This window comes from Oncorhynchus masou, chromosome 6 (genome assembly GCF_036934945.1).
Source record: "Oncorhynchus masou masou isolate Uvic2021 chromosome 6, UVic_Omas_1.1, whole genome shotgun sequence".
Classification (NCBI taxonomy): Eukaryota; Metazoa; Chordata; class Actinopteri; order Salmoniformes; family Salmonidae; genus Oncorhynchus; species Oncorhynchus masou.
Window position 1 is genome coordinate 3,790,015 of NC_088217.1, and position 15,931 is coordinate 3,805,945.

The 15,931-nt window shown below is 43.4% G+C and overlaps 3 protein-coding genes across 6 annotated transcripts in view; all 3 read left to right on the top strand.

Moving 5' to 3' along the window:
• The first annotated feature begins 750 nt into the window (after positions 1 to 750).
• On the top strand, positions 751 to 12,473 carry rpp14 (ribonuclease P/MRP 14 subunit). Of its 2 annotated transcripts, none has more exons than XM_064967408.1 (6): positions 751 to 810; positions 1,209 to 1,327; positions 1,676 to 1,760; positions 10,411 to 10,487; positions 12,179 to 12,257; positions 12,355 to 12,473. In XM_064967408.1, the coding sequence occupies exons 2-6, from the start codon at positions 1,236 to 1,238 to the stop codon at positions 12,409 to 12,411; spliced, it is 390 nt and encodes a 129-aa protein (XP_064823480.1). In that variant the 5' UTR covers positions 751 to 810; positions 1,209 to 1,235; the 3' UTR covers positions 12,412 to 12,473. The 2 variants fall into 2 exon arrangements, with proteins under 2 accessions (XP_064823480.1, XP_064823478.1); XM_064967406.1 differs by having other exon boundaries at positions 757 to 888.
• A 5-nt stretch (positions 12,474 to 12,478) lies between these two features.
• Positions 12,479 to 13,660, top strand: LOC135541283 (hydroxyacyl-thioester dehydratase type 2, mitochondrial-like). The gene has a single exon (XM_064967405.1). The coding sequence runs from the start codon at positions 12,479 to 12,481 to the stop codon at positions 13,010 to 13,012; it is 534 nt and encodes a 177-aa protein (XP_064823477.1). The 3' UTR covers positions 13,013 to 13,660.
• A 353-nt stretch (positions 13,661 to 14,013) lies between these two features.
• The window catches only part of pxk (PX domain containing serine/threonine kinase), a 45,149-nt gene continuing 43,231 nt past the window's right edge, over positions 14,014 to 15,931 (top strand). For 2 of the 3 annotated variants that reach the window (XM_064967401.1, XM_064967403.1), the window contains exon 1: positions 14,015 to 14,558. In XM_064967401.1, coding sequence (XP_064823473.1) covers positions 14,457 to 14,558 — 102 coding nt within the window. In that variant the 5' untranslated portion in view covers positions 14,015 to 14,456. Of the gene's footprint in view, positions 14,559 to 15,931 lie in introns of all 3 variants that reach the window. The other variant, XM_064967402.1, reaches the window with a different exon arrangement.

A 15,931-nucleotide genomic window follows, 5' to 3' on the forward strand; every position in this document is an offset into this window, starting at 1 on the left:
CTATTCAATTCTACCGTGCAAATACACTGTGCATTATAGGGAAATAATGCACGCTATAATATATAACATATAAAATATATTATATAAAAATCAGAAAGGAGTATTCAAAAACGACAATTCGTTCCGACATTTCTTGATTCATTTTTTAATTTGCATTTTTATTATGTGTTTATTTGTTTGACATTGTACTGCATTGATAGAAGCTAGTAACATAAGCATTTCGCTGCACCCGCTATGACATATGCTAAACTGTGTACGCGACCAAGAAGCTTTGTTTTGTGTTAATGCCTCATTGTTTCGCTAGGTGGCGACACTTGATTTTAGCAAGAGTACTCGGCGGTTCTGTTCTCGTTGGGAAAAACTCAATTGGATCACCTGGTGTCCTATATACACTCTCTCCTCGCCTCCTTCTCAAAACCGTGCTCCTACACCTGCATTGCTTGCTGTTTGGGGTTTTAGGCTGGGTTTATGTACAGCACTTTGATATATCAGCTGATGTAAGAAGGGCTATATAGATACATTTGATTTGAAAATCCTTTGGATGAGAAAGCTTGGATGTATAATTCACTTTTGTATATTATCTACTTCACTTGCTTTGGCAATGTTAACATATTTTTCTCCATGTCAATAAAGCCCCTTGAATTGAAAGCCCGAAGTGCCGCCCCTCTGACCTTTTTATCCAATGGGGTTTAAGAGGGAGGGGTTCATTTAAATTCTTCCACTGTTTACAAAATGTACATGTTCTGCGCATGCGTAGCTCCAGGACAAGCACGTTTTGTCAGTCACGTTGGGTCAAGCACTTATCAACAGGCAAGTTTATTATCACAGACTTTTATAAAAAATAAAAAAGGTTAAAGTGGATTCAGCAGCAACACGTTGACGCAGTTGGTGAGTGTATAAAGTACAGTAAACGATTCTGTCATCAAGAACCAATATAATATTTCAGATATTTAGCTAGGCCCATTTCAAACCTCAGTAGCTGGCTAGTTAGCTGAGCTGCTAGCTAACGTTAGTCTCATCAGATCCAGGTTTCAGCCACAGCGAACTGTACATAACGTTCAATCATTATTACCTACACGTTGCAATGCATTGAATCGCCAACTTGTATATCACCGTTGCCGTGTTATAGGCTAACGTACTGACTTAACGTTAGATTGTCAGACCATAGTAGTTTTAACGGTACTGCTACTTGTTGTTTTGTTTTGAAGGACACCCGACGCTTGTAGCCAAATAGAATGCAGCGCGCAGACATACAGGACGAACCTGCGACTTATGAGCGACTTGTGTACAAAAACACATCCGTTTACCACTATATGAGGATCTCCCTGTAAGTGTCACCACCACTTGATCAAAGTTTTTTTTTTTTTTCATTTGATGCTAAATGTTGTTTTTTTTTCAATTGACTTCCTGTCTCTTTCCACGAGGCCCTATAGTTTTTATCTGATCTGGTCACGTGGTCAGGGACAACTCCTTTCCCCGAGTAGAGTACACACTAGACAAACAACTGTGAGGAGACAGTGCATCGGTGTTCACAACTCACTTTCAAACTGCTCTGTGCTGTGTGTGCATTTCGAACCCTGCAGTAAGGATGCACGGATTCACAAAGATTTGATTTGAACGCATCATAGTAAACACGTGTTAATTCATGACTTCTCTTGAACCCTTTCCTCCTCAGAGTGTTGGAGAATGAAAGCACCAGACTCAGTGCAGCCCAACTGAAGCAGCTCATCGTCTCTGGCCTCAGGGACCTGTATGGAGAGGTAAAGTGAAGCTCGACCGGGCTGGACCTGAACTGAAATGAAACAGAACAAATCCATATGGATTAGAGCTGGGCAATTATGGCCAAAATTATCATATCAGTCTTGATGGTATTTTTGTATGTATTTGAATAACTGGGGCAGCTAGCCAAGCAGTTAAGGGCGTTGGGCCAGTAATAGAAAGGTGGCTGGTTCGTATCCCAGAGACAAAAAAATAATATTCCGATATGCCCTTGAGCGAGGCACTTAAACCTAATCGGTCATGTAAGTCGCTCTGGATAAGAGCTTCTGCAAAAGTGACTTAAATGTAAAAGCATTAAATATGCTTTGTGTAGTTCGTGACCCTGGGGTGGTAATGCATACAGTCTAAATGAGGCTTTCACCATTCTGATTGGTTTACACTGTTCAATCCAACTTCAAGCAAAACTAATGTATGCTTTTCTTTTGGGGCTGGCCCCATTTAGTTGACTGGTGGATTGTTTGGGCGATGGGCTGTTGGTCGAGCATATAGCTCAAATCAAAATCATGCCCTACAGGACACCAGTCTGAGTGGACTGATCCATTGTGGAGGCCGTGGGGGTGGCACGGTCCATCACTAAGACTTGCTACTATATGGTTATTACATACAGTGCCTTAGGAAAGTATTCAGACCCCTTGACTTTTTCCACATTTTGTTATGTTACAACCCTATTCTAAAACATATTAATTTATTCCCCCACCTCAATCTTCACACATTAGTCCATAATGACAGGTTTTTAGACATTTTTGCTATATTATCAAAAATGTCAAACTGAAATATTACATTTACATAAGTATTCAGACCCTTTACTCAGGAGTTTGTTGAAGCACATTTGGTAGCGATTACAGCCTCAAGTCTTCTTGGGTATGACGCAACAAGCTTGGCACACCTGTATTTTGGGAGTTTCTCCCATTCTTCTCTGCAGATCCTCTCAAGCTCTGTCAGGTTGGAAGGGGAGCGTCGCTGAACAGCTATTTTCAGGTCTCTCAGGAGTTGTTTGATCGGGTTCAAGTCCGGGCTCTGGCTGGGCCATTCAAGGACATTCAGAGACTTGTCCCGAAGCCACCCCTGTGTTGTCTTGGTTGTGTGGTGAGGGTCATTGTCCTGTTGGAAGGTGAACCCTCGCCCCAGTCTGATGTCCTGAGCGCTCTGGAGCAGGTTTTCATCAAGGATTTCTCTGTAATTTGCTCTGTTCATCTTTGCCCCAATCCTGACTAGTCTCCCGGTCCCTGCAGCTAAAGAACATCCCCACAGCATGATGCTGCCACCACCATGCTTCACTGTAGAGATGGTACCAGGTTTCCTCCAGATGTGACGCTTGGCATTCAGGCCAAAGAGTTCAATCTTGGTTTCATCAGACCAGAGAATCTTGTTTCTCATGGCCTGAGTCCTTTAGGTGCCTTTTGGCAAACTCAATGGGCTGTCATGTGCCTTTTACTGAGGAGTGGCTTCCATCTTGCCACTCTACCATAAAGGCCTGATTGGTGGAGTGCTGCAGAGATAGTTGTCCTTCTGGAAGGTTCTCCCATCCCCACAGAGGAACTCTGGAGCTTTGCCATCGGGTTCTTGGTCACCTTCTCCCCCTATTGCTCAGTTTGGACGGGTGGCCAGCTCTATGAAGAGTCTTGGTGGTTCCAAACATCATCCATTTGAGATTGATGGAGGCCACTGTGTTCTTGGGGACCTTCAATGCTGCAGACATTGTTTGGTACCCTTCCCCAGATCTGTGCCTCGACACAATCCTGTCTCAGGGCTCTACGGACAATTCCTTCGACCTCATGTCTTGGTTTTTGCTCTGACATGCACTGTCAACTGTGGGACCTTATATAGACAGGCGTGTGCCTTTCCAAATCATGTCCAATCAATTGAATTTACCACAGGTGGACTCACATCCCAGTACGATCAATGGAAACGGGATGCACCTGAGCTCAATTTCGACTCTCATAGTAAATGGTCTGAATACTTATGTAAATAAGGTATTTTTGTTTTTTATTTTAAATATATCTGCAAAAATGTGAAACCTGTTTTGTCATTATGGGGTATTGTGTGGAGATAGCTGAGGATCCTTTTCATTTCATCCACTTTAGAATTAAGTAATGTAAAAAAGGTGGGAAAGTTCAAGGGGTCTGAATACTTTCCAAAGGCACTGAGAGCAATGGTGCAACACAAAAAAAGTGTGTGTGGACATGCTTCCTGGCTGATGTTTTGGTCACTTTTGAATGCTGGCGGTGCTTTCACTCTAGTGGTAGCATGAGATGGAGTCTACAACCCACACAAGTGGCTCAGGTAGTGCAGCTCATCCAGGATGGGACATCAATGCGAGCTGTAGCAAGAAGGTTTGCTGTGTCTGTCAGCGTAGTGTCCAGAGCATGAAGGCGCTACCAGGAGACAGGCCAGTACATCAAGAGACGTGGAGGAGGCCGTAGGAGGGCAACAACCCAGCAGCAGGACCACTACCTCCGCCTTTGTGCAAGGAGGAGCACTGCCAGAGCCCTGCAAAATGACCTCCAGCAGGCCACAAATGTGCATGTCTGCTCAAACGGTCAGAAACAGACTCCATGAGGGTGGTATGAGGGCCCGATGTCCACAGGTGGGGGTTGTGCTTACAGCCCAACACCGTGCAGGACGTTTGGCATTTGCCAGAGAACACCAAGATTGGCAAATTCGCCACTGGCGCCCTGTGCTCTTCACAGATGAAAGCAGGTTCACACTGAGCACGTGATAGATGTGACAGAGTCTGGAGACGCCGTGGAGAACGTTCTGCTGCCTGCAACATCCTCCAGCATGACTGGTTTGGCGGTGGGTCAGTCATGGTGTAGGGTGTTATTTCTTTGGGGGCCGCACAGCCCTCCATGTGCTCGCCAGAGGTAGCCTGACTGCCATCAGGTACCGAGATGAGATCCTCAGACCCCTTGTGAGACCATATGCTGGTGCGGTTGGCCCTGGGTTCCTCCTAATGTAAGACGATGCTAGACCTCATGTGGCTGGAGTGTGTCAGCAGTTCCAGCAAGAAGAAGGCATTGATGCTATGGACTGGCCCGCCCGTTCCCCAGACCTGAATCCAATTGAGCACATCTGGAACATCATGTCTCGCTCCATCCACCAACGCCACGTTGCACCACAGACTGTCCAGGAGTTGGCGGATGCTTTAGTCCAGGTCTGGGAGGAGATCCCTCAGGAGACCATCCGCCACCTCATCAGGAGCATGCCCAGGCGTTGTAGGGAGGTCATACAGGCATGTGGAGGCCACACACACTACTGAGCCTCATTTTGACTTGTTTTAAGGACATTACATCAAAGTTGGATCAACCTGTAGTGTGGTTTTCCACTTTAATTTTGAGTGTGACTCCAAATCCAGACCTCCATGGGTTGATAATTTTGATTTCCATTGAATTTTTGTGTGATTTTGTTGTCAGCACATTCAACTATGTAAAGAAAAAAAGTATTTAATAAGAATATTTAATTCATTCAAATCTAGGATGTGTTATTTTAGTGTTCCCTTTATTTTTTTTGAGCAGTGTATATATTTATTTGATCAAAAATGCACGTTCTCCTGTGTTGGATAGCGATCGCTGTTGCCTAACTGTAAAATGTGCCTGGCTTTATAGATGATTATTATTATTATCTATCTGGCTACAGAAATTAGACTGATCCTGTTTAACATCTCACCCTCAAGCAAAAACAACGTCTCTGATAAACAATTGAACAAATGTCTGTTTTTCATCTTTTGCTGTATTTACATGTTTTTTTTCTTCTCCCTGTTAGAACAGCGCCTGGTGCTTATAATTTATTTTGTGTTTATGCTGTTCCAAATTGTTCGGGAAAAAAAAAATCATATTTCTAAACTTTTTCTTGATCTCGTTATTGTTATCATTATGATAAGTAATGTTCATTATCATTAGTAGGCTTTGGTATAGCAGCCTTGTATAACCACCATTGAACTGTAGGCCGAAGAGCACATCCTGTTTCCATCTTAATACTGCAATTTTATTTTATTTTTTTAATCTTTATTTAACCAGGCAAGTCAGTTAAGAACAAATTCTTATTTTCAATGACGGCCTAGGAACAGTGGGTTAACTGCCTTGTTCAGGGGCAGAACGACAGACCCTGTCACCTCGGGGGTTTGAACTTGCAACCTTCCGGTTACTAGTCCAACACTCTAACCACTAGGCTACCCTTAGGCCTATATTTCAAATCTTATATGGGCAGTATCAGTATACAGCTGTATCAGTCAACCATTCATTCATGTCATAACACATACGAGCCATTCGGGATTTGAAATGCAATCAAGTGTTTGTTTTACAATAACAAAGGGACCCTTTGAATTATTATAAGCAATAAATACACCGTTCCATGTCGGCAATTGCATGCGACTGTGTTTAGTCTTTGCTGTAACCCCCCCCCCCCCCCTTAAAAAAACTTGCTGCAGAGTCTGGTATTTAGTGTTTACATTGTGCCAAGTAGTCAGACACATTGTTGTAATCTAACAGCACCTGTTTGACATAATATGCACCTTCTTCCTTACCTTTTTTCTTCATCGCCAGAGTTTTCCACAACACATTTATGACAAACATCTGACTTCCTCTTTTACCTCTCAAACATTCCCCCCGTTTCGAGTTTATTTGCCACTTCATCTGCATCTATTTTGTTGTCACGTGTTTGGAGTTTGTTATAACCAGTTTATGATAGGCTATAGGTCAGACCATATTGGTCACATGCATTCCATGCTTACATGTGTCATGTAAAGAGAGCAAGGGTTAAGGGAATAGGGAAGGTTTTTTTCCTAAACAAATGAGGGATTTCGGTAACAGAACTTTAAAGGTCAGAAATTATTTTTGCAGGTTCGGCAACATGGACAGCGCGATAAACACTGTTGATGTTCTGTGGTGGTCGCTGCAGCAGGGAGGAGAGAGAGACAACGGCCGCTAGTCAGTCACTCGCTATCATATATATATATATATTTAGTTTTTTACGGAGTGCAGCAAGTCTGAGCCCTGCACAATCAAATAAATTGTAGTCGTACTCCCTCTAGCCATGTCTTAAATATTTAATCATGGTAGAAAAAACTTGCGCTGGTGCACACCCAGAATAATAGTTTGTGTTGAGGTGCTGACTAGCGGTGAATAAAGTCGCACACTCCGAGTATAATCAACGCATTTACCAACGTTTTGGGGCACAGTGATGCTGAAATGAAACCCATTAAATTGTTGGGAAATTATACATGGAGTGCAACTTTCTTTATTTTGATAGTTTTTAATTATTTAATCAAACAGTACACTTAAAGCATAATACAAGCTCAGTGCATATAGTTGATTTGATTCAAACACAGGATGTCTATATATGGAGAAATACAAGTTAACATTTTGACCAATTGATTGGTCGAAACAACAGATGACTCTCGGTTGACCAATCATTTCTTTTAGTCAGGGACAACCCTATTTTTATTTTTTATTTCCTGCACTTTTGTTATCATTTCCACACTGCCACGACAGGCTGCATGATATTGGCAAAACATCTAGGCCTAGTTAATTGAACTGTTGAAATCATGGAAAGAGAATGAATATTGTAATTCTATAGTTGGAATATAGTGGGCAGAACCTTCAATACATTGTGGTTTGTCATGACAATGAATGAATAAGCCAGAGAGGAAATGTTGACAGGGTAGGAACCAAAGTGTTGGTCAGTGTTTCAAGGTATTTGGTATTTTATCAGGATGCCCATTAGCTAGGCTGACACCAGCACTGGCACCAGGCTGTATTAGCTAGCTAGACTCTTAGTACATTTAGCTAGCTAGCTAGCCAACTAACTAGCGATATAGCATTAGCGGCTAACAAGATTTATTTTAGCTACAACTTAGTATGAAAAGAGAAATTAGCTGACAGATACAGAAACTAGTAGTGTAAATGTATAATGCTTGGTGGAAAGCAGCATGTCACCAATATGTTGTTGCATCTGTCTGACCATGCTGACAGAGAGAACCACAAGAAAGTGCTTGTGACTCAACTTGTGATGGGAAACCGAGGCTTTCTGAAGGCTTCGGTGCTTACACCAATTTGTGCCGTAACTTCATTATCTGTTCACAGTGCACATTAGTGACATCTGCTGGTCAGCAATATATTAGCGTGCGATTATCAGATAAATATAATCCCCCCCATCTGTTTTCTATTTTCTTCTTCTTATTGGTGTCCTTTTTTGGACTCCTCAGACCAAAGGACAGACATTACCAGTGTAATGTCTATTGCTCGTGTTTCTTTGCCCAAGCAAGTCTCTTCTTATTATTGGTTCTTTTAGTAGTGGTTTCTTTGCCGCAAATTGACCATGAAGGCCTGATTCCCATAGTCTCCTCTGAATAGATGATGTTGAGATGTGTCTGTTACTTGAACTTTGAAGCAATTTCTGAGGCTGGTAACTCTAATGAACATATCCTCTGCAGAAGAGGGAACTCTGGGTCTTCCTTTCCTGTGACGGTCCTCATGAGAGCCAGTTTCATCATAGCGCTTGATGTTTTTTGCGACTGCACTTGAAGAAACTTTCAAAGTTCTTGAAATGTTCAGGATTGACTGACTTTCATGTCTTAAAGTAATGATGGACTGTCATTTATCTTTGCTTATTTGAGCTGTTCATGCCATAATATGGACTTAGTCCTATTTGATAAAATACCATCTTCTGTATACCACCGCTACCTTGTCACAGCACAACTGATTGGCTCAAACACATTAAGAAGGAAAAGAATAACACAAATTAACTTTTTAAGAAGGCACACCTGTTAATTGAAATGCATTCCAGGTGACTACCTCATAAAGCTGGTTGAGAGAATGCCAAGTGTGCAAAGCTGTCATCAAGGTAAAGGGTGGCTACTTACTTTGAAGAATCTCAAATGTAAAATATATTTTGATTTGTTTAACACTTATTTTTTGTTACTACATGATTCCATAAGTGTTATTTCATAGTGTTGATGTCTTAACTATTATTATACAATGTAGAAAATAGTCAAATAAAGAAAAACCCATGAATGAGTAGGTGTTTTAAAACTTTGGACCGGTAGTGTAGATGTAATGTATTGAATGTCATTGTGTACATGTATACAGTGTTGTAATGTACTGTTGTTGATATAGATGTAATGTATTGAATGTCATTGTGTACATGTATAGAGTGTTGATATAGATGTAATATACTACATGTTTATAGATGTAATGTATTGAATGTCATTGTGTACATGTATAGTGTTGTAATGTACTGTTGTTGATATAGATGTAATATACTACATGTTGATAGATGTAATGTACAGAGTGCCTCTCATTACTCTGTATTCCTCATGTCAAGGGAATTGTGGCTCTTCTTCATATTACATTGCTATTTGCAGCACTTTGTATTTGTTGCGGTCTTCCGTTTCCATTGATTTAAGAGGCGTTAATGTATGTCCCATTCCAGTCTCTCACACTGGACACTTAACCCTGGTTTGCATTTAGCCTGGGGGTGGGGTTATTTCTAGTTGATTAGCCTGGGGGTGGGGTTATTTCTAGTTGATTAGCCTGGGGGTGGGGTTATTTCTAGTTGATTAGCCTGGGGGTGGGGTTATTTCTAGTTGATTAGCCTGGGGGTGGGGTTATTTCTAGTTGATTAGCCTGGGGGTGGGGTTATTTCTAGTTGATTAGCCTGGGGTGGGGTTATTTCTAGTTGATTAGCCTGGGGTGGGGTTATTTCTAGTTGATTAGCCTGGGGGTGGGGTCATTTCTAGTTGATTAGCCTGGGGGTGGGGTTATTTATATCCAGTTACCCCCTGGGGGTGGGGTTATTTATATCCAGTTACCCCCTGGGGGTGGGGTTATTTATATCCAGTTATCCCCTGGGGGTGGGGTTATTTATATCCAGTTATCCCCTGGGGGTGGGGTTATTTATATCCAGTTATCCCCGGGGGGGTGGGCTTATTTATATCCAGTTATCCCAGGGGGTGGGGTTATTTATATCCAGTTATCCCCTGGGGGTGGGGTTATTTATATCCAGTTATCCCCGGGGGGTGGGGTTATTTATATCCAGTTATCCCCTGGGGGTGGGGTTATTTATATCCAGTTATCCCCTGAGGGTGGGGTTATTTATATCCAGTTATTCCCGGGGGTGGGGTTATTTATATCCGGTTATCCCCGGGGGGTGGGGTTATTTATATCCGGTTATCCCCTGGGGGTGGGGTTACTTATATCCAGTTATTCCCGGGGGGTGGGGTTACTTATATCCAGTTATTCCCGGGGGGTGGGGTTATTTATATCCAGTTATCCCCGGGGGGTGGGGTTATTTATATCCAGTGGGGTTATTTATATCCGGTTATCCCCTGGGGGTGGGGTTACTTATATCCAGTTATTCCCGGGGGGTGGGGTTATTTATATCCAGTTATTCCCGGGGGGTGGGGTTATTTATATCCAGTTATCCCCGGGGGGTGGGGTTATTTATATCCAGTTATCCCCGGGGGGTGGGGTTATTTATATCCAGTTATCCCCGGGGGGTGGGGTTATTTATATCCAGTTATCCCCTGGGGGTGGGGTTATTTCTATTCAAGCTCACTTTGGAATTCCCTTAGTATAGTCTGAGCTGAAACCATCGATTAACATTTTTTTGGTCAACTTCTGTCCTCTGTTTTAGGTTGGAGGTGCCTTCCCTTTTGATCTGTTGAAGTTTGATGAGAGCACACTAACAGGCGTGCTCCGTGTGTACAACAGGTAACTAACTGGCCATATACATTTAACCCTGCATGCAAGTCTTGGGCAAAATTCTGCAGGCTGACCCCGGTAGTCAGTTGAACAGTGTTTCCTCTGACGTGTTGGTGCTACTGGCTTCCAGGTTAAGCGGGCGGGTGTTAAGGGGGACGCATGACTCCACCTTCGCCTCCCGAGCACGTTACGTAGTTGCAGTGATGAGACGAGATGAAAATTCGGGGAGAAAATACAAAAAATAAATCATAATAGTCTATAGAAGGGTAGCTCTTCAGGAACAGGGTTGGAGTTAACCTATAGGAGGGTAGCTCTTCAGGAACAGGGTTGGAGTTAACCTATAGGAGGGCAGCTCTCCAGGAACAGGGTTGGAGTTAACCTATAGGAGGGTAGCTCTCCAGGAACAGGGTTGGAGTTAACCTATAGGAGGGTAGCTCTCCAGGAACAGGGTTGGAGTTAACCTATAGGAGGGCAGCTCTCCAGGAACAGGGTTGGAGTTAACCTATAGGAGGGTAGCTCTCCAGGAACAGGGTTGGAGTTAACCTATAGGAGGGTAGCTCTCCAGGAACAGGGTTGGAGTTAACCTATAGGAGGGTAGCTCTCCAGGAACAGGGTTGGAGTTAACCTATAGGAGGGTAGCTCTACAGGAACAGGGTTGGAGTTAACCTATAGGAGGGTAGCTCTCCAGGAACAGGGTTGGAGTTAACCTATAGGAGGGTAGCTCTCTAGGAACAGGGTTGGAGTTAACCTATAGGAGGGTAGCTCTTCAGGAACAGGGTTGGAGTTAACCTATAGGAGGGTAGCTCTTCAGGAACAGGGTTGGAGTTAACCTATAGGAGGGTAGCTCTTCAGGAACAGGGTTGGAGTTAACCTATAGGTGGGTAGCTCTCCAGGAACAGGGTTGGAGTTAACCTATAGGAGGGCAGCTCTCCAGGAACAGGGTTGGAGTTAACCTATAGGAGGGTAGCTCTCCAGGAACAGGGTTGGAGTTAACCTATAGGAGGGTAGCTCTCCAGGAACAGGGTTGGAGTTAACCTATAGGAGGGTAGCTCTCCAGGAACAGGGTTGGAGTTAACCTATAGGAGGGTAGCTCTCCAGGAACAGGGTTGGAGTTAACCTATAGGAGGGTAGCTCTCCAGGAACAGGGTTGGAGTTAACCTATAGGAGGGTAGCTCTCCAGGAACAGGGTTGGAGTTAACCTATAGGAGGGTAGCTCTCCAGGAACAGGGTTGGTTAACCTATAGTTAACCTATAGGAGGGCAGCTCTCCAGGAACAGGGTTGGAGTTAACCTATAGGAGGGTAGCTCTCCAGGAACAGGGTTGGAGTTAACCTATAGGAGGGTAGCTCTCCAGGAACAGGGTTGGAGTTAACCTATAGGTGGGTAGCTCTCCAGGAACAGGGTTGGAGTTAACCTATAGGTGGGTAGCTCTCCAGGAACAGGGTTGGAGTTAACCTATAGGAGGGTAGCTCTTCAGGAACAGGGTTGGAGTTAACCTATAGGTGGGTAGCTCTCCAGGAACAGGGTTGGAGTTAACCTATAGGAGGGCAGCTCTCCAGGAACAGGGTTGGAGTTAACCTATAGGAGGGTAGCTCTCCAGGAACAGGGTTGGAGTTAACCTATAGGAGGGCAGCTCTCCAGGAACAGGGTTGGAGATTCCTTCTTTAGAGGATGTGACTGGGTCTGTGTTGTTTCTTTCAGTGGTCTGGTGAAGTTGTGGAGTGCCCTGACACTGTTGGGATTCTATCAGAATGAACTGTGCTTTTTCAGAGTTACTCAGGTAAACTACTGACTGCCTATTCATTCGAATTGACCAAACCCTGCTGCGTAATGTAATCATCTGTATCAAAACTAAACCCCCCCCCTCCCCCTCCTAGGTATCACCTTTCCTGTTAACTCTGTCTGGGAATAGTCGTGAGCTGGAGCTGGACTGAGCAAAGCTGTTGGTTCTTGAATCAACACAGTGACCCATAACACTGTGAAGACAAAACAATACCTAGAATGAACTTCATTTTCAGAAATGTCTTTAGTAAACAACATTTGTGCTCTAATTTCAACTATGCAGCTCTTAACTGCATTCAAAGGGCCAGGGGCCCCCTGCCGTTGGTTCCATTACCCCAGCCACGTCACCTCCATGTCGGGGAGCGGGCCTCTCTCACCAAGGCCTTCAGCGCCAGGGACGTGGCGGTCTTCGCCGAGCTCACCGGGGACGTAAACCCCATTCACCTGGACCCGACCTATGCCAAGACCACGTCGTTCGAGACGCCCATCGTCCACGGCGTGCTGATAAACGGACTGATCTCGGCCATTCTGGGGACCAAGATGCCGGGGAGCGGCTGTATTTTCCTGTACCAGGAAATCAGGTTCCCGGCGCCTCTGTACATCGGGGAGGAGGTTCTGGCTGAAGCCGAGGTGAAGAAGATCAAGATGTCCTTCGCCTTCATCGCAGTGACCTGCTCCGTCAAAGATAAAGTGGTCATGGAGGGGGAGGTCATGATCATGATGCCAGAGGATCAGCAACCAAGGGCGCGATGATGATGATGATGATGATGACAGTTGGAGGGAATATTGTAGCCTCAAATCCAGTCTCTTTGTGCTAACATTCTACTCCTTGTCATGCCAAACAGAGAAGGGGTGGAATGTTAGCACAAACGGACTGGATTTGAAGCTCGTTGGTGGATATATTGTAGTCTCTCTTGACATGACAGACTTGCGCTAACGTGAGATTTGGTTCTGGCGGCAGGGATTTAAAAGATGTTGTGGTAAACCTGTACTTTTGTTTAACTGGCTTTTTGGAGATCCTTTTATGTTTGTATGGCTTGAGTACCTGTGTGATAGACAATCTATCCGTCTCACATCCCTCTAGGAACAGCTCAGAGGTCGTGTCTGTTGTGGGACAACCTCTGAAGCATCTTCTGACAAATGCCTGCTAAATCAGTGGCACTGGAATGATCCTTGTTTTGCTCATAATTTTCAAATAAGTGTTACATGGTCTTGTGCTCTTGTATTACAAATAATTGCGTACAATGTTCTTAGGTTAAATGATGATTTATTGAATTTGAGGCTACTTTTGTTTGATCAAAGATCCTTCTTAGCTGTTTTGTAAATAAATTACATAATAAAGACCTAGGTCAGTGTATATAGGCACATCTGAATTACAAATAAATGTCATCTAAGCATTTTCATGGTTGCCTACTATGCATGTTGTATTGTTTCTTTAGTGATAAATATAAACACAATTATAGTTAATAATCACGCATGGACATATACTTCATAGATCTTTCAAACCCAATTGTTGTACTTATTCGAAATGTATTTCCTAATCCGATTACCAAACGTATGGCCAAACCTGTCTTGTGAAATGAAACAAACCGACCATCTGGCTGTCTCCACCCCTGGACTGGGGGCGGGTATCTGCAGGCAGCTATGTATTAGTTACGAGCTCCCATTACCAATCCTGAACTTGGTCTGATGACACAACCAGCCTGTGTCAACCTAGCCAGAATAGATTCCTACGCTAGTGTACAGCTGCACTGGGGTCAGACAGATTTCCTGTTCAGATTAAAACACAGAGTCGATGCAAGAAAGTATATGTCTTGAGAAATGTGTTGTACTCCAAATGGTCCCATTATCCCAACTGTTTCACTGAGAAGATCGAACAACTTCTCGTTTTTACGCCGTTTTTCAATCTTCTCATCCTTGTATTGAGGTAGGTTTTTACTATTCATATCTCGCGTTGGCTCAGTCTTTGTTTTAATCTTGACAGGAAGTCTGTCTGACCCCAGTGCAGCTGTAAAGCAAACGTAGGAGGTCGGGGGGGAATCTAGTCTGTCAAGTGTCAACCCTGCCCTTCCTGTCCTCATTTCTAACTAAAATACTCTGCTATCTAATCGGCTAGTTTGACTTCACATCCATCTGCTTTGGTTTCACACCGGAAGGTGTTTTATCGTTTGGTTCGTTAGTGATCGGTGGCACCGGGATGGCGTTTTTGGAGAAGCAGTCCCCGGGAAGGGTACTATTGGATGATACGGTGGCCCTTACAGCACTGATCGAGGCCAGCCAAAATCTACAATCTCACACGGTGAGTCTGCTTCGACCGGGCAAGTGGACACAAACCGTAGGAAGTAGTTACCTAACTCAATTTATCACGGTGAAGATTAACAAACAAACAGTTTATTTATGGACGTCAGACCATCTTCTATTAAAAAAATAATAATATATATATATAATAAAATAAACCCAGTTTCGTTGTTGATCTCTAACACTTTTTTAACGGTTGTTTAGTGTTTTGTTGTAACGAACGACGTGTTTGGAAAGTGTTGATCAACTAGTTCGTCGTTAATGAAACGGCTGCTATTGACTGTCTCCTGTTGACATTTTGACAGTCAGCTGGATAGTTAGCTCAGCTGCTAACTATTCAATAGCTACTGTAGCTAGTTTAGCTCAGGGGTGTAAAGTCATTACGGGAATAGGTTACCGTTTTAAAGAGTTAAAAACGGGTAAGCGTTTTAAACTCTCCTAATAACCATTTGTGTTCATGTCTTTTTAGACAATGACAGCTGTTCGCTAAACCCTAACTAAAATGTAATGTATCGCTTATAAAAGGTGTGGGAGGGGGGCTTTTGCTAAATAGTCATGTTGATGGTTGAGAGGTTTCCTATTTACAGTCATTTGTTGAGTCTTTCCACAATACACACTGCCAAACGGTGTAAATAACGTTACTGGTAGACAAAATGCCACATATTGATGATACAATTGTGTTTGGGTAAAGTCAGGGTGAAATGATAGCCATGTAGGCTACCTTAAGTTAACTAGATAATATGGATTTGAATCAGGGCCGTCGTGCACCCCAAATAAATAGTTTTGGGGGCACAAAGTACGTGAGAATGGCTTGGTACTTAGGGGTTTATTGCTAATGACGCCCTTTATCTAATTTTCCACAATCCAATGAACTTGTGGATAGCATTTTCTCATTTTTCAAAGACCAATCTAGAGCCATAATCATTGTTTTATCTGCTTATCTTCTACCTTAATGAGAAGAGGAGGCTGGTGGGAGGAGCTGTAGGTGGACAGCCGCATTGCAATGGAAGGTGTTTAACATATGGAAACCACGTTTGACACCGTTCCATTTCATACGAGCCTGTCCTATAGCCCCTCCCACCAGCCTCCTGCTCTTGAGCTGTCTCTGTCCTGACTGGTGTATTTAAAAAATTAAAAAATCTGGATAAAATAAACTGTTTCTCTGCGTCTCTACTAAAATCTGGGTAAAAGATTGAAAGGACATCTAGTTATTGCTTGCTTTTCTGACGTCTACCAACCTTGCTAGCAGGCATGCCACCTAATATAGTTAGACAAGCTAGCTACTTTAACTTAGTTGATCGGAAACCTATCTGGGCTAGCTAAAGCCAACTATATAAAACTACTAGGTGGCTGGTATTATTACAGAATTTTATT